Source organism: Choloepus didactylus, chromosome 15 (assembly GCF_015220235.1).
Source record: "Choloepus didactylus isolate mChoDid1 chromosome 15, mChoDid1.pri, whole genome shotgun sequence".
NCBI classification, from domain to species: domain Eukaryota; kingdom Metazoa; phylum Chordata; class Mammalia; order Pilosa; family Megalonychidae; genus Choloepus; species Choloepus didactylus.
Window position 1 is genome coordinate 38,844,712 of NC_051321.1, and position 20,504 is coordinate 38,865,215.

Sequence of the window (20,504 nt, forward strand, 5' to 3'; positions counted from 1 at the left end):
GAGGAGCTTCCCCATCGCGGCCCACCTGGCGGACAGGGAGGGCATCTGTGGGAACCCGCCCCGGTCACAGGGCAACACAGACCTGAGCTTGGCAGGTATTGTGGATTAGAATGGTTTCTTTCTAAAGAAGGTTTAAATTTTATATAAGTATACATTTACATAATTATACATATTTAATTGGTTACAAGCAGATAGAAAAGTTGGGATATGGTACAGGAAATTAGGATGGTCTCATTCTCAGACTCTATTTGTGTTTCACCAATAAGTCCCAGTCAGACCCTATAGGTTCATAATCTCGTGCTGCAACTACTTGTCATTTCCCTTTTGTCAACTGCAGTCTGGAAAAACTGCTCAGTGATTTTGCCACTTTGGAAGAGAACAGGTTGTGGATTTATAAAATATCCCTCTTTTGCGTTAGCCTGATGTTTCCTCATAATTAGATTCAGGCTATGCATCTTTGGCAGGAATGATGTTTTTCTTCTCAATGCATCCTATTAGGTGACAAACAATTTCAGTCTGTTCCATTATGGATGATGCCCATGTTGATCACATCATAAGATGGTGTCTAGCAGTCCCTTCCATGTGAAGTTATTTTTCTTACTATCATAATTAAGAAGTATTTTGTGGGTAGATTCTTTGAAACAATGTAGATGTAGCTATCCATTTCTCATCAAGTTGTCAATTTATTCACTTATTTTATCAGTATGGAAACATCAGTTAAATTTTATTCAATGGGCTATGGTCCATTTCTGTCATTATATATTTTGATGCTGAAATTGTCTCCCAATGATTGGATTTGGTATCCTTTTGACTTCCCATGAATTTTTGAGCTATTCCTTGTTTTCTCACACAGTAAGAGATTCCAGGCTGTGGTGGTTGGGTGCATGTGTCAACTTGACCAGGTGATGGTGCCCAGCTGTCTGGTCAAGCCACCACTGGCCTGTCTGTTGCTGTGAGAATATTTCATGGACTTAAATCATCAGTACATTGATTGAGTCTGTGGCTAATTACATCTGCAGTTGGCCAAGGGAGTGTCTTCCGCAATAACAGATGTTTAACCTAATCGGTGAATGGCATTTAAAGGGAAGGTGATAGCTTCAGCGAACAGAAGAGAGAAATTTTGTCTCTGCTTCACCCAGCCAGCCTGTCCTGGGGAATGCATTGAAGACCTTCATTGGAGTTCCAGCTCGCTGCCTGCCCTGTGGAATTGGGACTTGTGTGTCCTGCCCTACGGAATTTGGACTCATGCATCCCCACAGTTGCGTGAGATACCTTTATAAAATCTCATACTCATTACAGATATCTTCTGTTGTTTCTGTTTCCCTAGAGAACCCTAATACATAGGCTTATCCTATATTTTTCCTGTCCCAGCTCTCCAATCAGTGATTTCTCCAAAGAACCTTGGTTCTTTTAGTTGAAAATGTTATGTAGAAGCCAAGATCTGTGTTCATTGCTACTAGGCTGTCACAGCTCCCAGGACTTCTCAGTGAACAGTGCAGTCTTTCTGTCTCTCTCTCTCTATAAAATATATATGTGTGTGCATATATATGTATATATGTTGATATAAATAATATGTATAGCACATGTATATATGTATATTTACTATCTTTATCTACATATACTGACAACCATAAATTCATTCTGGTATATCTTATTGTAATTCAACACCATAAGTTTCATTCTAGTTTTTTCCCTTTCCTTACTTATAACTTCCTTTGCTGACAGTAGGAAACTTGACTCTCATTATCTTTAATGTTTTTACATACTCAATCAATTCCCTTTTGGAAACAGCCCCCTATTTCTGCCTCCTCACCCTCCCTAGAACGGACACCCTCCTTACCCTGCTGGGGCTGCAATGAGCCACAGCAGCCCACCCTTCCTTTTGGACACCTTCCCCACCCTGATAAGGCACTGTCACCTCATATCAGGCTACTCTCCTCACTCTGGGCTCTGAAACTCCACACCAGGGCACCCATCCATGGGGGAAGCCCTTGTCACCTGCTCAGTCCCTGACACCCCACATCAGCAGCTGACCACATGTGGACACTCCCCTCAACCTGCTTGGGCTGTGATTCCCCAAACAAGGCAGCTTCTGGCCCCTGCTCCATGTGGGAGCCTCCTGCCTCCTGGGTGGTGACACCCTCCACAGGAATGCTGGGTGCTAAGTTCCCTCTCAGACAAGCAGCCCCATTCTCTGTGTTAATGCCATCCTCACCCCCACTTGATTTCTGGTACCCTAATCCATAAACAGCTTATTGAGTAATTGTGAAACCTCAAGGATAAAAGTTCAAAGAAATTTATAGATGGGCACACCTTGAAAAGATAATTTACAAATAAAAAATACCACAGCTCAAGAGGCAAATGAAAAAGAATCACCATCATTATTCATAAGGGACACACTAATGAAAAATCAGATACAACTCACACTCCTACTAAAAAGGTTAAATTTTGATCCGTTATGGCTTGAATCCTTACAAGAAGAGGGCGACCAGGGAAGGGGCAGAAAGAGACACATCGCCATGGGACAGAAGCAGGTGCATCTAGAAGGCAAGGATCACCAGGATTGTAGGCAAGTCACCACCAGGAGAGAGTGTGGGCTGCTGATATGTGATTGTGGACTCCCAGTCTCCAAAACTGCAACATAAACTCCTGTTCAGTCAGCCTGTTCTGTGGTATTTGTCATAGGGTGAGGTCTCCGAGTGTGCCACATTCCATCCGCGGACATGACCCAAGGCACAATGTATGATAAATATCACAAGATGACACGGGGTCAAAGAGAATCTAAAATGCAGTATACTGAGTGAATACACTGAATTTGTCATCAAAATAGACCCCCCCGAGTGAACCTCAAACTCAGATTGCTTCCTTGTGAATTCTATCAAGGTATTGAAAAAACAATACCAACCATTCAACCTTACACAACTCTTTCAGAAAGTTAAGGGAGAAGGAGCACTTGAATATTTATGGTAGAAAACCATGAATAGATGGGAAACCCAAGATTTGGGGACAGTCAGATGGCCTCCAATTTCTGGAGCTCCATTACAAACCTTGATCTGGCTGACCATGAAGGTGCTGTGAAACGGTCCACTGAAGACTTGGACAGCTGCTTTGCTCAAAAGGGTTTTGACTGTGGACAAGACTCCAGTTTGGCACAACCTGGCCTGCTGTCTGTAGGTTGAGACTGGCAAAGACCCAAGTCTGTTCTCCTCAGTTCTTGTGGTATCAGCAAGGCTCTCTTCTTCTCCATCCCCACCACATGCCCACATGAAAACCTTGGTCCCAGGCCTGACTCTGTCTCAGCCTGGCTGCTGGGCCAAGCTACTTCCACTCCCCATATCCTAGCTGTAAGGCCCCAGACATCCAAGGGGCAGCCCAAGATGCCACTGAAGACAGCAACATGTGAAGCCCAAAGATCATATTGTGAACAAGTGGGGACAACGAGACAGGCCCATCATCCTAGAGGTGGAGTTGGTAGCCCCATGACTGAGTCAGGTCTCCTGCTGAGAGGGGTGTGAGGTGAGCAGGAATAGCCCATGCCTGCCTCCCTCTTCCCTGAGAAGGTGAATTTTCCTGCACCTTGTAGAGCCCCGGATAGCAAGAGGGCACTGGACACGGATGGGCCACCCCTACTGGGAATATGTTAATGTACATGGTAAAGGGATTTAATCCTCACTTTAATCAAAGATTTTGAGATGAGGAGCTTACCCTGGATTATCTGGTCAGTTCCCTGAGAACACCAGAGCCCTAGTAAGAGGGAAGCAGGGGCATCACAGTTAGTGGGAGGCTATGTGACAACAGAAGCAAGAGGCTGGAGCTATGTGAGGAAGGGGTCACAAGGCAAGGACGCTGGCGGCTTCCAGAGGCTGAGAAAGGCAGGGACATGGAGCATGCCCTAGAGCCCCTGGATCGATCCAGCCCTGCTGACTTGACTGCAGCCAAATGAGACTGGTTTTTGTCTTTTGACCTCCAGAACTGTAAGATGATATCTTGTGTTGCTTTAAGGCACTAGGTTTGTGGTAATTTGTTACAGCAGCAATAGGAATTGATATAAACAGTGTCTACTTCAAAAGTTTATGAGAAATATTAAGGTAAAACATGCAAAGTGCCAAAAATGGTGAAAGGAGAATAAAATATTGCGCGGTAAGGAAAAAAAGAGGTGATGGAGGGGAGATTACAAATTTCAGTAAGATATTTAGGTTGGGATGCATAGATAAAGTGACATTAGAACAAACTACAAGTCTGCCTGTTTGCACACATCTTTGCAAACTCTATTTTCATTGCCAATCAATATAGTTGAAAAGGTATGTAATGTAATTTATTTGCAGTCTTTATTTTTAAGTTGTTTTCACATGTTAAATAGCTATTTCCATTCCTTCTTCTTTAATCTGTCCTTTGAATCATTTCCCCATTTTTCTGTTATCATAGAGGTTTTCCTATAAGATATATCAATTACTGGAAAAACAGGAAATTGTAGAACAATATGTATAATATGAATCTAAATTTGTAAAGAACTATTTTAATCCCATGTCATATTATTTATGAATTTATACTTTGTGTACAGATACATGTGTACCCCAATATACATATTTGTTGTCTTAAAAATGGAAGCCAAAGTTTAAGTGGCTTCCCCTGGAAGATGAACTGGGAGAAGGGTAATGCATGATGCCATTTCTCGTTTGTTTACTTCAAGACAGAAGGAGGAAGACAATGATGATGTGAAGTGTATAAAATGTTTGGACATCTATGTTTTGGAGATAACACTTTGCCAATAACTTCAGGACCAAAGCATCAACCTGCCATCACACTTATGTTATGTGTAAAACAATGTGGTGAAAAGTAGAAAAAGAATAAAGCCTGATGATATTGTCAAGAGATATTGTTCTCTTCCTGGGCAGAGACGATTAACACCCAGAACACACAATTAGCAATATGGAAACATCCATCAGTATTTCAGCCTCAGTTGGCAAACAGAAGTATTAAATTAGTTCAAATCTTCATTTAGTATTGTAGGAACAGCAAAGTGGGGTCATGAACTGTAATACCTTAATGATCATTCTTTCCAATGGCTGATCCGCTCTACATCTCCCCACAATTGGAGCTGCTCCTTGATACACTTTCTCTCACGTTCAAACCCATATCTCCAGTCACTGTATGCAGCACTCATCCAAGCGACCCTCTGTGGAGATCTCATCTATCATCTCTTGGTGCTCCCCTTAAGACAACTGGCAAGTCCTCCTTGGACTCCATTTTTGTTGTTGTTGTTGTTGTTTCTTTTTGTTTTTAATCTTGTTCATTTCTTGCTTTATTATGTACAAAAGAAGGAAAGTCTCAGAACTGACCCAGCAAAAATTAACACTTCTTTAGAACACACAGAACATAGTATGTTTGTGACTCAACACACACTAATCATTCTTTTTGCTCTGCTTCACAGTGATCATATAGTAATAATTCAATATTAGTAACATTTTTAAGGCATATGGTGGTTAATATAAATATCACAGAGTTGGGAGAACAGCAGGTAAATTTGTGCAGTGAAATATAGGAAAGCAACTTTAATGGATTCTCCCTGGATCTTCAGGGCATGGGGAGATGTGGAGGGGGGAGGTCAGAGGAGGCAACCCCAGTAGAGGGAGGGAGGTGAACGGTGCCCCAGGGGAGGGAAGCTGCAGACGGCACCGCAGCTGGCAGACGGCTGCCCCTTCCTTAGATAGGAACGAAGCAGAGCTGGTATGAAGGCGGCACAGAGGCAACCCCACTGTAAACTGGGGTGGTGTCGATGTCCTTTGGTTCAACCAGAGACTTCAGGGTAAAGTTCTGTAAAATGGTGGTCAGGAATAAAAACAGCTCCATGCGGGCCAGGCCCTCACCCACGCAAATTCGTTTTCCTGGAAATTGGAAACACAGGGGAAGATGCTCCTTGAATGCCATGTTTCTGAACTACCACAGGACACTCAGTAACTGTATTATGGATGATTAAGTTGATGGGTGAGTGGAAGGCAGGATGTCTGGAAGGACAGTTGGATAGATAAGTGACAGAGAGACAGAGACACTTGCTGTCCACATAGTATCACTCTACAAGTACTTATGGTAGAAATATTTAAGTACTTGGCACTGTGCCAACTACTTCATTGCATATTCCTGCATTATAGTGGCTCTTTGGATTTTTCAAGTTTCTGTCAATATTTTTGAGAATCACACCCACATTCCTTGTCCCCGTGGGACAAAGGGGGAAGGACTGGGAAGAGGGGGCTTACATATCTGTTTTCCTTTCTACCTCTGGCACAAAGTCAACTAATGATTTTTTTCCTCATGTTCCTTCAAAGGTATATGTCTATACCCATCACTTCCTGACTTTAAAATTTTGAATGGCTCCTACGCCTGTCCTATGGGTTATGTCCAAATTATTTGACCTGGCCCTTTACATTCTGTTCCCAATCTGATGTTCCGTGATCTTTCCTTACATTCTTCATTCACACTCTCAAAGCTCAGCTCTAGCCAAACCCACCCCTCATCAATCTCCAACACATTAGGCAGCTTCAAGCCATTTGCCAGGCTCTTTCTTTTGACTCAGATGCCTTTCTCTTCTACTTCCTTTATAACTTAGTTCAAATGTCATTTCATCTCTATAATCTTTGTGATCCCCTCAGAATTTCTGTAGAAATTTTGCCCTCACTGGATTTCCTCAGCATTATATTCAGGCTTCCTTTGAAACATGGATCAGTTTGCATCATAATTCTTTTTTTATTTCCCTATCCACCACTCTAAAATGTGCACTCCTTGAAAGGAGGGTTCAGTCCTTGTCATCTTGGCATCCACAGTGCTAGATACAAACCCAGCATCAAAAGCCATAGAAAACCTAAGGCAGAGACTCAGCACACACTGCAGGAGTGGAGACCCATTACCCAATAGGGGGTCTGTAGGAAGAGCAAGGGGCTCTGCAATCATTGATTGTATCCTGCAATTCTCAGGGGTTTCTTGACCCCACCATTTCATGGTAGGTAGTTCTGATATTTTCCATCTAAAGTGAACATCCTGTTCCTTTCCCTGTGGTCCATGACTTTTGTAATATGCCGTGATCTCTCTTCTTTCCTTGTTTCCTACCCCTTGTGACATAGCTGAAATGTCATTTTTTTGTATTAGAATGTTGTATATTCCATTTTGTCCTTCACTTTTGGCATTGACAGCAGAAAACAGGCAACTTCCCCACTTGCCCCACAGTGTGGCCGGTGCTTCCCTCTCTCACAGCACGGGTTGTATTTGATTGTACTGATCTTTGCACTCATCTGCTTCTCTAACTGTGTTGTGCCTATTCTGGGTGCCTATGTCCCCAAACTCATCTAACGGGTGAGGGCACCACAGAAGATACTCAGCAAAGCTGTGGTATTTGTGTGGCCTTCTCAGGGCAGGTGAGGACAGTCCAGATGAGTGTCACCTTCCAGGAGGAGTTTTTGGTAGCCCAGTGATGTATCTGGAGACAGAATTCAATCAACCCATTCTCTAGCTTTCTCCCTTTGGAAGAAAGAACTGGGTCAGTTCCCCAAAGTCCCACCGATCTGGCCCAAGAATGCTGATGTACCCTGTGGTGGGCGCATGCCTGGGTATTGGTGGAAGTGCTCCTGACTGTGCACAAAGAGCAGTTCTCCAAGCCCCAGGATATGCAGCACACAAGTTGCAACTGATCCCATGAGATTTCTTGTCCCCTGGAGTAGAGATGGACATAAATTTCTATTACCTGTTGAGAAAGGCATGAAGTAGTCACTCTTCCTAAAGTTGCCGCTCTTATCCAGAAAGTGGCCAGGATCAAACCTCTCTGGGTTGGGAAATTCTTTGTAATTGTGCATCACGGAAGTCAGCGATGTGATTATGTTTGTGCCCTAGAATGGAGAGATAGATAAATTGAATTACCAAAAATTCATGGTGCTGGAGGAAATACAGGAAATCACTTAGTCACCAGTGGCAATGATCTTGCCAAAATGGCCTCCAATACATTTGAGGTACTGAGCCCTTGAGTACTTGAGTGTGAAAACTTCTGAATCCTCTCTCCATGTAACCAAGCTGGGTTAAGCAGCACCTGCTCTATTTCATCACTTCAGGTTTACCTAACCTTATTTGTGAATTATGTTTTAAAATAGAAGTCTCTGCTGGTTCTTGAAAATCCAGAACTAACTGGAAGGGCAATAATGGGTGATATTGGCGATCCCTATCTGATTCCTGTTTCCAATTTAGTTAGTCATAGGAGAAGAACTAATTTTAATAATAATTCTCAACCAAATATCAAAAAAGGAAAAGCTTCTCCTAGTTATGCCTTTGGGTGAGAAACAAGTGGACTGGAAGTCCTGACCCTTGATTGGGGCAAGATCCTTTGCTTCTTGGTAATGGCTTCAATTTCCTCTTCCCAGAGATGGCATAGAAATTGCATTCTTAGCAAACGCGTCACCCTTTCTTTAGTATCAAAATAGAATTTTTATTTATTTCCATTTTTATTATAATATTAATATGTACTGGCATCAATTGGGATAAAGAAGGTCGTATCATATCAAGTAGAAAGTCTGAATAAATACAGAAGCCATGTGTTAGAAGTTAGAAAACTGAGGACACAAAAATTGGAATGAAGATTGCTGAGACAGAAGGAACTCAGAGAGGTAAGCTGACAGGTGCAGTCAATTTTAGCCTGTGTTCATTTCCAGTTTTGAAGGAGGCCTAGAGATTTATATCCTTGTGTCATCCTAGTGGAGGAGGGATGAACCCTTTTTGGAAGAAGACAAACATTATCTGAGCCTCTGCATTTTTCTAATATAATCTCTGGCATTTAACCCAAATTACAGGGTATTCCAAGACAGAATTTAGTGGTCAGAAACAGAAGGGAGAATGGAGTGAGAGGCAATAAAAATAGACCCACTGTAGGGAATATTTCCTATCTAGTTTGAGACAAGCATTATCTCCATATCAGAAATCTGAAAAGAAAAGTTTGAGAAATAAAAATTGCAGAAAAATTTCTTTTATGAATATAAATACAAAATATAGCAAATAAAATCCAGGTGTGTGGGTGTGTGTGTGTGTGTGTTTAGCGGAGAAATAAGGACCAAAATAGAGGACTGCATTTGAGAATCCTCCATTTGGTAAAATTATAAACCTATTAATGACAAAAACATGCAAACATAAGAGGGAGATCTTCCTTAATCTAATAAAGAATATAGACAAAAATATATATAAAATATCAGTTTCAATGGTGAGATATTAAATCCGCATTCTTTCCTAGAGATCCAAAACTAGACAAAAAAAAACAAGAATGCCCATTACTCTCAGGTCTATTCAACATATATCCTGGAAATCCTAGTCAGTGCAATAATGCAAAGAGATATGAAATTCAGGAGAATTGGAAAATAAGAAACAAAATAAATATTAATCCAACTTGCATTGCTGTATATATAGAAATTCCAAATGAATATACAGACAGCCTATTACTTCTATTAGTGAATTTGTCGAGGTTACTGGATATATTATTACATTAATGAAATCTATTCTATTTCCATATACCAGAAAAATTTTGAAATTTCATTTACAATAATCATAGAATTTATAATATCAAAAATATTAATTACATAGGAAAAAGTCTAAAAACAATGTGCAGGCCACTGCACTGAGAACAAAAATTATTGAGAAAATTGAAGAAAGCACAAACAAATTGGGAGTATTAACCATATTCGAGAATTGAAAGATTCAACACATGAAGAAGTCAATACTTTCCAATTTGTTCTAGAGATTTAATGCCCTTGTAACAGAATTCTTAGCACAGCGTTTTTGGAAATCGACAACTTGACATTAAAGTAAACAGCTAAGAGTGGCCAGAACAATATTAAAGTAGAAAAAATTTGGAAGAGTTCGGCTGCCAGCTGTCAGAATCTGTGGAAAGCTTTATAATTCCTAACTGGAAACATAATCCATCATACTGTCATATGTATGATTATTGCACAATTCTCATCTCTCCTCAGGGCAGAGCATTGGAATCATACTGTGAACATGAGAACTTCAAATGCACTGAGGTGCAGGGTAGGGGAAACGAATCTTACTTTGGGGATGACATAGTTTCTGAATTTAATGTCTCTGATCACGGCATGGGGCAGGCTGGTGGGCAGGAGGTCAATGTATCTCTGGATCTCGTGCACCACGGCATCCGTGTAGGGCATGCTGCTCCTGTCCTGCATGCAGGGGCTCCGGTGTCTGCCAACCACGTGGTCAATCTCTTCCTGGATTTTAGCTGATAAGACACAAGTAAGAACTGATGGCAAAGGAGAAAAATGCACATTTGCCATAGCAACTCAGGGTTATATGAAGTATTACAAAAGTGTCCCAACATTGTTGTAAACATAAATTATATGCCCATAAGTACACCTAGGCACAGAGAAAATTGCTATAATATATGTACATACAACTTTCCTACAAGCTAGGCATTAAGGTACTCTGTAAATACCTATGCATTAGAACACAGAATGACCAATACATAGCAATAATGAAATGTTTCAAAATATAAATAAGTATATATAATTGACTCAAAAAATTACTGTCCTTGCAGACAAAAAAACAAATGTCAAATATTAATTTCATATTAAAATAATATGCAGTATTTTAAAAATTACATTCTACTCCTGGATCTAGATGGACATATGTGTTTGCTTGTGGGTGTCTGTGTGTGTGCAGTTTACAATAGTACCTCCTCCATCCTCCCAACCCCCAAAAGACCTCCACTTTGAACCATTCTTGTGGTTTCTTTTGAAATGTATGTTCGAATTGCTAAATAATCACACTTTTTACCACTGTTTCTTAATTAATCATTTTTAGATAATATCTAATGACTTTTTGTTCAAAGAGTTGAGTGATTTGCATCTCTACCACTACCCCATGCAAACACAGACACACATCCACAAACACACACACACACAGGCACATGCACATGAACATGTGTGCCCCCCCTTCCCCAATAGATTTAAATCACAATTTTTGGTTATATTAATATTCATTGTTTACATATTTAGGACTACATAAATGTTCTCTGGTAAGATAATTATAATTATGTTTCATTATGTGTACATATTTGCCTAACTTAAAAATATACCTTTATTTTAATTCCTAGCTTTCTAGATGATGATTTAGAATGATTTCCAGCTGATTCTGTAGCTGTTTCAATTCCTAGAAATAATTTCCCAAGTACTCAGATCTCAGATAATCGATCATATCTCTTTTGTCATCTTCCCTCACAGCTGCTCTGCCACAGTCCATTCTAACTGGTTCTTTCCCAGGGCTGGTGCCCAGGGGCCTCCCTGTAATTTCCATTCTCCTACATAGGTTCTCCTCGCTCCTGGAGCCCATGCCTTTTCTGATTTCATTTCAGACATTTGGATGGAGCAAATACTCCAGAATCTTTATGGGAAAATGAAAAGAAAGGGTACAATTTTTGCAAACTTTCTATTAATACTCAAGATGACAATTGCTCATGAGAATCCTGATGCTGTTTAGATTGCTAATCCTTTATATACGATACAAATATGATATTGAGAGATTAGGAAATGAGAGAAGGTCATATGCGCCATGTGGAAAGACAGCTAACTCGTCATCTTCTATAGTCTGAAAGCAATAGATAAGTACTTATCTTCTTCTCCAAAATTTTTAATGATTTTCTCTTAAACCCAATGTTCTCAATTTCCATGACACTGTGTCTTGGATAGATGCTTGTACTTCATTCTCTTTCTGGACACTTGGTGAGAATTTTCTATCTGGATGTCAGAGAATGGAGGTCTTTTTCCTTTGTTGCTATTCATGCCCTGCAGTGGGCTTCTAGCTGCTGGATTCTAGAACTCAGGATGGGGAAAGCAGCTGAGGGTCTCAGAATTCAAGAGATGGACTCCTTCCTAACCCCTCTTTTTGGCTCTGTCCTTCATTTCTTCCGTGTCTCTGCCCATGTGCCTTAGTGCGGGGCCTCTTAGTATACTTTCTCTAGAATAAGCCTCTATCCTTCTATGGGGGAAGGGGGGCAGGAATTACATGCTGAAAGGAGTTGTAGAGCAAACTTGGTGGGGAAACCCTCCTATTTTTGGCCTCATTTTCTCTTACTACATTCTTTAACATTTCATACTTCTAAGTACCAACTGATGGTGATTGCAAAGGCACAAATTGACTTTTCCTTATTGATAAATCTTCCTCGTCTGACATTTAGGTTACATTTCATCCTCTCTGCTTAGTTAGTTATCATGTCTCCATCTGTTCCATGTGTTATAGAAATTTATTGATAACTTATTGGCCGTTTCTTGTTCTACTCTCTTCCAACTTCAAAAGTACTAATTCTCATTAATAATCAGTTTGCAGTTATTTTAGTAGTATCCTAATACAGGAAAAGGGAATGTGTGTTGCTAATCTGCTATGCTTAATGGGAATCTCTTTAAAGGTTAATTTCTAAGGCTAAACTGTTTATAAAAGATAAAAGTATTGATAAAAGAATTTCTTATCATTGCAAGAACTCTATTTTTTGGGCAGAGACTTCTGGAATAACAAAATACCCTTAGGCACAACTTCTCCCTAAACAGCAGGACCTTCTTTATGAAGCTAACTTTTTAGAATATTTGCCAGACTGTGTACCTTTTCCCAGGCTGCTTCCCTAAATTTCTAGATTTTCCAGAAATTTACATTCCAGAAATTTCCAGAAATTTTCCAGAAATTCACACTGTATTTTCAGAATGAGGAGAGATTTCTACAAGCACATTCCTGCCATTCAAGTGGCCTTTTCACTAACAACATTATGCAATTGTAGGCCAATGCAAATGTGTCTGCAGAAAATCATCTCCATTGGACTTCAGACAGTGCTCGAAAGCTTCAGAGCTTCTCATCCTGCCCCCACAGTTCCTCACTCCTTTTATGAAAAGGTGTCTCATTTTTATTCCTTCATCAAATTTGGACAAATGAGAGCTGGTGGCTGTGATAATGGATCTTCTATAACAAGGTCAACATTGAATACACTACAGTGCTTTGCCAACTTCTATGTCAAAATTCCCCTGCCCACCATCTGTGGTCCTACCTGCAACCTCTGGGTACTTCAGCAGGAGCAGGAGTCCATATCTCAGGGTGGTGCTCGTAGTCTCTGTCCCAGCAGCAAATAGATCAATGACAGTGGTTGCCAAGTTTTCCATGGTAAATTCAGACTGTGGATTGTGTTTTTCCTAGGATCATTTAATGAAATTATTTGATGAATTTTTTTGCCTGCATATTTAATTATTGTGAACCCAAAATAAAATAATGAACCTTATTTTACAGTTAAGGAAACAGAAAAATGGAGAGTGCACTGTTTGAAAAAATATTTTTATGATATTTTAGAGTCTGTATGTTAGTTGGTCCAATCTTTATCTCCTAGTCCTTTCAACCTAGCATGCCTAAAAATTCCATTTCCCAGCCTCATTTACAGTTGTGTTGGCCATGCAATATAGATCATGCCAATGTGATATAAGCAGAACCCTGCTGGTGCCACTTTTCTCTTTACTTCTTAGTCCAAAGACAGATGATGAGAACATGGACGAGGGGCAGATACAATCTTGGGATGTGAGGAAATGAGCATGAAGATAAAGGCCTATATAGGAAATAAATATGGTAAAGAAAAATGGAAGGTACATGATCTCATGATGTTTCAAGGCTACTGTGTAAGCCTTGGATGGACCCAAGTGACTCTTTGTAGGGGATAAATACAAACCCACTCTTTCTTAAGCTATTCTTAATTGGATTTTCTCTTATTTGTAGACTAAACACAATTGATAGAAAAGGGTAAATTAGGGTCATACAACGTAAGATATTTTTAAGGCTGAATCAAGTGTTTACAATTTTCTTCAGATAAAGAATTTGTGGGGACCCAGTATTGCCTGCAGACTCTTTATGAAGTTTAAACTGTGCAAAAGATAATATGGCTGTGCTACCTAGAATAAACTGTAGGTGGAGACTCAATTCACAAATACAAGGGGGAGCCAGCGCTATGGTATTCAAGATGTGAGACATTAGGCAACTGCTCTACGAAACACGTGCAACCATGGGTAGGAGAATATACAAATGGAAGAGGCCCAACAATTATGAAGACAGAGAGTATGGTCATTAACTGCCCATGAGGGATGAAGGAGATAATGGGGTTAATGCAGATGCCAAGGCCAAGACTGACTAGACTTCCCATAAATTGAAGTTGGGAGAGTGAAATGCACTTGACAAAGACAACTCTGGTTAACCCTTTCCTTCTCACTTTCCCATACACTGTGTCCCATGATCTTTCCCATCTTCATTTTAATGCTTGCTATATTGTATTTTCTAACCTTGTAATTGTTTCCATTTCATCTGAAGTGACCGTTTTGCTTCTCCTCAGGTAGCTTATTAGTGCCTTGAGAACAGGACCCATGTATTCTACTCATTTAACAATTGAATTGTAAAAGCTTCCATGAAGCTTAGTGCAGATCCATGCACACAATAGGGACATAAGCACTATTTGTCTGTTCTTTTAAACATCCCTGGTATGTACAGAATCAGTCAAGGGACCACAACATACACAAGCAAACAAATAAGTGAATTTTCTTTGACACTTTACCTGTTCCATTTTGATCAGGAAACAATCAATATAGTCCCGAGGATTGTTAATGTCCAGGGATTCTTGGTGTTCTTTAATTTTTTTCAAAGTAAATTTTTTTAAAAATTCTACATTTTTCAGTACTTTGTTGTGACTCCCGGGGAGGTAATCTATGAGTACAGGGAAAGCATGGCAGAACTAAAAGAGAAAAAAATCATTTATAAAAAAAAAAATTAATGAAGACTTATGTCATAATGCCCACCTCTGGTTAGAAACTGGAGCTATAATGATAAATAAAAAAGCACCTCCATCTTGAATTCTGTGTGCTGATAGATTTGAGGGAGAATATTCTGACCAGAAGTTCAAAGATGATAATCATTTCCTATACACATACATCACTTTTAGAAAATAAAAACATCTTTATAGCAATTTTCTCATTTTTACAACAATTGTTTCCTATAAGTTTGGAGTAAAGGATGGTGTGGATTACTATAATTCACATTTTGTAGATGAGGACAAAGGGTAAGGGAATTTGGACGGCCTGATGTAGAGCATAAAGCTAGTTTCTTTCTGTGGAGCAGCCTCAGAAATAGAATTGGTACTGTAAAACATGAAGCGACTTGAAGGTACTCTAAAATCCAACTTTGCATTTTATGGATTTGGTGGCTGTGCACCAGAGCAGGTAAGTGACTACTCTAAGATCACATGACTATCATTTAGGCAGAGTCCAGAATAGACCAGCTCAGCCCATCTCAGACAGCATAAAGCCCAATCATATTGTCATGTAACCCAGTGACCTTTCTGGTAGGGTCCCAGCTGACCAGGAAACACCCCTACAACTTTGTCAGTATTTCCTGGTAGCACCGTCGTCCCAAACATCCTCCGCCCTTGATATCCTAAATTAGGATATTTCTGCCAGGTAATGTGATGAAGAGGTCTCCAAGTGTCGTTGAGAGAACAAGTTTTGTGGGCAATGGAAGCCTATCAGCAAATGTCTCGGGTCCCCATTGAGCACTATGGGCATGCTTTTCAGAAGTCACCAAGTACTTTATGGAAAATGGACTTTGGGTTTTAATGGAAAAATCACTGAACAGGGAGCCAATGGTATTGAATTTCACCTCAACATTCTGGGCATGCTGTTTCTTGCATTGTATAAAGAGCTTGCCTATCTTTCCCCGATGTTTACTCTGTGATGCCAAGCTCTGGCCAGGACTGTGGTGTTCAAACACTCATTTCACAGTTTGCTCCATATAGAATTTAGAACTTGTCAGAGAAAAGAGAATAAATGGTTTCTCAGAAAAAGGGATATTGGTCTCACCTGGACCCATGGGGAGCTTACAATCCTGAGGTTTTCATTGAGTTTTGCCATTAAGCATAGAAAATCCTGATCTCTGTATTCAAAACGTATGTGGTAAACAGTGGAGCAGATCACATTGCAGGGAGCACAGCTCAGGATAAAAGTAGGATCACAGGGAGACCCTGAAAGAATTGGAAACATTTTGAAAACACCATTAAAATGTATATATAAAACTCTTTGTCTTTGAGATACAGGAAAAGATAATTTTAGAATCACTAAAATTAAAAGATAATTTCAGGATCACTAAAGCCGTATCTATCTAGAAATACACTTACCAGTCAAAAATTCTACATGCATGGAATCAATGTCTCAAATTACCCTCAACCTGAGTTGACCATTCCCTTTTAACTGGTTTTGTCATGGTTTTCCAAATATCCCATTACCTCCACTGCATTTATTTATACCTTTCTAACCTAACATGCCTGATATTTTGGAGGAAGGAAGAAAAATACTATAAAGAGGTCACTTTACAAGAAATCTGATAATTCAAATTATCAATGCAGGATCAAATCTGTCTACAAAGCCTGTAGACAATTAAGCATTGATATAGGAAAGATGAGAATCATTAGGAACCTCACAGTTTTGAAAACATAAGAAGTGGGTGATGGAACCATATGTTCAACCACCAATTGGAGACCTGAAGAGAGAGAGATTATGGGTGAATTCACTATTTGAAGTAATAAATGTAAAAAATAAAAGCTATCCATGTTGCATGAGAAGAAAAATTACAAAAATGAATAAAACTTATGAGAAAACATGTTGCTTGCCTAAAATAAAAGCAAATCAAGATTTTTTTTCTCTCAAACTTAAATAACAAGTATGGCAAGCAACAAAGGTTAAATTGATTAACACAGTCTTTTTATTTCTTCATTTCAATACAGAAAAAAAGGTAATCCCGAACTAGTTGTATCCATTATCACCGATCCAAACCTCAAATTTCATTTATTGGGTCAAACTTCCCTGTCGATTTCTGGGATTTCGCTCTGTATTAGCCATTTACAGAACACAGTATACGATAATAAAATTTAAACCTTGCCCACCATTTAGGTCAATTCTATCATTTTAGAAATGGAAAAAACTAAAGCAGAGGAAAATTTTCTTTTCTTGGTGAGGCTCTGTAAATGAAACAATTGTTATCAGTGATCAATAAGCTTTAGATGCAAAAGGACACAAATTCACATCTATAAAGGTAACTAAGGTCAACGTGAATCAAGTGTTGTGAAAAAATGACAACTCACTGAATAGTAGGAACCCGTTTGTGATTTGCTGTTGAGGATGCCAGGAGCCTCTGCAAGTGTAATTGGAAACACTCCAGGGGAATAAGCTTTTGGTAATGGTTTTCTTTTAGCAAGGGAGGCGAAAGGTAATTTGGGAAGCCTCTGGGATTTCGGAGTGTGTGTGTGCGCATGTGTGTGATTCACAGCGAAAATCTGATTTTCAATCTTTCACTTCCTTTGAAGAGGGTGATTTAGAATCCAAGGCAAAAGTCAGAGCATCGAGGCAAGGACTTCCTAGGTTAGAATATCTGGCAGTGGGGGCTAAATACTGACCACGAAAGTTCTAACACAAAATCCAATAAAGAGGAGGGAAAAGATAGGCGGAGAAGAAAACAGAGGCAACTTATAGTTAGGCAAGGCAGGGCAAGTGTTATTTATAATAGTCAAAATCTAGTTAAGTAAATCCTTTCCAAGTATGGTATTTATGTCCTGTTTTGTTGTGTATCTTATAGAATTATGCTTTAGCATATATTTCTTAAAATATATAAATCAGTTGCATGGGTAATGAGTAATGTTAAATAATTCATGTTGATAGCTTAAAAATTGTCCTGAGTTAGAGGGAATTCACGATGTGAGAGGTCCACTAGGAACTCCACAGACAAGCATCGTGACAGGGCAGAGCTTCAGGCTCGGGCCTTGAAGAAACCCTTGGACATGCCAGTGAGGCTGCCCATATACCTGTTGTCCAACTAAGGAAAAGCACAAGTCACTTGTTTCATGCTCTGCTGGGAAATGAGAAGGTCATTCCCATGGTGTCCTGGATACGTGTTCCCTGGTGAAATGTTTTGGAACAGGTAACCCACAATGAAGCTATGGGGGAAACACTGCTCTTTAACTCTTGGAGAAAATGGGACTCAAAGCCCTCTATCTTCATGTTGTTCTGAATTGCAAGTAAACAAACAGAGCTCAGGACAGAAAAGGATTAAATGAGCTTTGTATACCCACGGTGTATGCACAATGATACATACACACACACACACACACACACACACACACACACAAAAGCATAGAGACAAAGATGTTCCCTTGGGGCTTTGCTTCAAACCCAGCCTCCTCCACCTGAGGGCTGATGCTGCTACTCGTAGGAGAGACCCTGCTGCTCCTGAACTGTCTTCAAGGTTGTGACCCAAGGATGCCTAAGAGGGCGGTCTATGATGGTCAGTAATGAGTAAAAATCACCCACCGTTGGTTTTCCTCAGCTCCTCCACAAGGCAGCGGGCTTCCTCTTGGACACGGTCCTCGATGCTCCTCTTCCCCATCCCAAAGTTCCTCAGGGTCATGAGGGAGAAGCGTCGGGTCTCCCTCCATGTCATTCCATTGCTGAACACGACTCCTACAAAGAGGAGACACAGGCACTAGGAAGGAGATGCTGGCCAAGGAAGGGGTTCTGGGCAGCCCTGCTATGGACCAGGCTGTCCTGAGGAGCAATTCAAGTCTCTGTTCAATCCCCTACTCCCCACCCCCATCACCGCTGCCCAACACAGGCACACATCCACCTACCTAGTCCTTTGAAAGCTCTTTCACCCAGTGGGAAACTGCCCCTTCCAGAAAACTCCTCTCCATGATCAACCAGAGCTTCCTTCACTGCTTCATACCCATGCAGCACCACAGTGGGCTTCCAGCCCAAATATAGAGTGAACACAGGGCCGTAGGTTTCAGAGAGCTGGGAAATGGGAAGGAGATGCAGATATTAGCAAAGAAGGGACTGTTTGGTCTCTATCTTGTGCATATATTGTGCAGACTGATGTTATGAGAATATTGTTGATGTTCTTATTCTGCCACACAGTATTAAATATTCTAAATGCTTGTACATAAACATTTTAGTTATTTCTAGAGGGTGTCTGATGTGCCAGGCAATGGTATCATCAATATTGTGAGCTTGATTTATTTAGCCCCATTTTCAGGTAAAGAAACAGATTTAGAGAATTTAAATTTTGTGTCCATGATCCCCCATCTAATAAATAGAAGACACATTTTGGACCCTGCTTGATTGACCTCTAATGCCTGATAAGTTTATCTCTTCACAATTGCCCATTTTGGATCACAACCCAGGTGATGGTGTCAGGATCAATGGGAACCCAAGGGGATTCTGTCCAGTAGCTGTGTGATGAGGCGTAGAAACCTGTATTTTTAAAACCACCCAAAATGACTCCAAGCCCAGCCCATTTGAGTTCTCCTGGTGTTGCTAACACAGAAAGAGAGCGGGCGCCACAGAGGCTGTGCCGGGACAGGCAGCATCTCCTTCCACCCTGCAGGCTCCAGAGGCCATAGGCAGCAGCTTCTCGCAGAGCCCAAAAGGTTTCTGTCCCCACCCAGTGGGCCCTGACAGAGAACTTTCTTTCATTCACTGATGCTGGTCCTGGGCCCACATAGCTATTTCCTTGACATCAGGCCCAGTTTGCTCCTTCAGAGAAGGTTAGTTTTTATGGCTCATCGGAACAAAACACATGGTTTATACAATAGACGGCTTCTTGAACGAAATCTGCAACCACAAACATGCTTGTATTAACCTTGACCCTCAGCCTGGAAATCACAGCCAAGAACTGAAACCCTGAAGGGCAGCCGCACGCCCTACTTCTGCTGCTTGGCCACTTTGTTCATTTGATGCTATCTTACGATGACTAAATGTTTCTCTTCTTGGAAAATGCATTAATTCATTCTGTTATTTCTGAAAATGATAGAAAAACAAAAACAAAAAAGCAACAAAAAACAAAAAACATCTACAGGGGAGCTTTCACATTACAATGATCTATTTTAATATATAGACTCCAAAGATGCATTTTATTTACCCTCAGGAGGTAATTGACTTACCGTTTGTACAGCACTGAAGGAGCCTAGAGGATACTTACCTTGCTCAAAGATTTGCTGATGTGCTTAACATTTAACTGTAAGATATTTCCAACAATTGGGAGAGGAGTGGGGCCAGGCGGGAGCTTCCCGTTCCCATGGGTCTGTTTCCAGAGGGAAAGGAGAAGCAAACAGGAGAGACAGAGAACCAGAGCCACGACTGGATCCATCGGAACCTTTTCTTCTTGCTAAGGCAACTATGAACGTGCAGTCCAAAGCCTTTATATCACTCCACACTGTGTGACCTTATAAAATGACCAGTCAGGTAGATCAACTTGGATCCTTTCTGATTGGACTTTGGCTCACTGATAAAGATTGAAAAACAGTGTACTTTAGTCTTGCTGTCCTTTTTTCCAAGGCTGCAACCTGGAGATTATTATTTAATTGGTCTTGGGTGGGACCCTGGTACTGGTAATTTTATTTAAATTAAAAAGCAATG

The 20,504-nt window shown here is 40.4% G+C and overlaps 1 protein-coding gene across 1 annotated transcript; it reads right to left on the reverse strand.

Moving 5' to 3' along the window:
• Positions 1 to 4,284: 4,284 nt before the first annotated feature.
• Positions 4,285 to 20,285, reverse strand: LOC119509785 (cytochrome P450 2C18-like). Its single transcript, XM_037803794.1, has 9 exons — positions 20,068 to 20,285; positions 18,719 to 18,881; positions 18,402 to 18,551; positions 15,903 to 16,063; positions 14,606 to 14,782; positions 13,067 to 13,208; positions 10,071 to 10,258; positions 7,733 to 7,874; positions 4,285 to 5,885 (listed from the first exon to the last, which is right to left on the reverse strand). The coding sequence occupies exons 1-9, from the start codon at positions 20,233 to 20,235 to the stop codon at positions 5,704 to 5,706; spliced, it is 1,473 nt and encodes a 490-aa protein (XP_037659722.1). The 5' UTR covers positions 20,236 to 20,285; the 3' UTR covers positions 4,285 to 5,703.
• Positions 20,286 to 20,504: the final 219 nt, after the last annotated feature.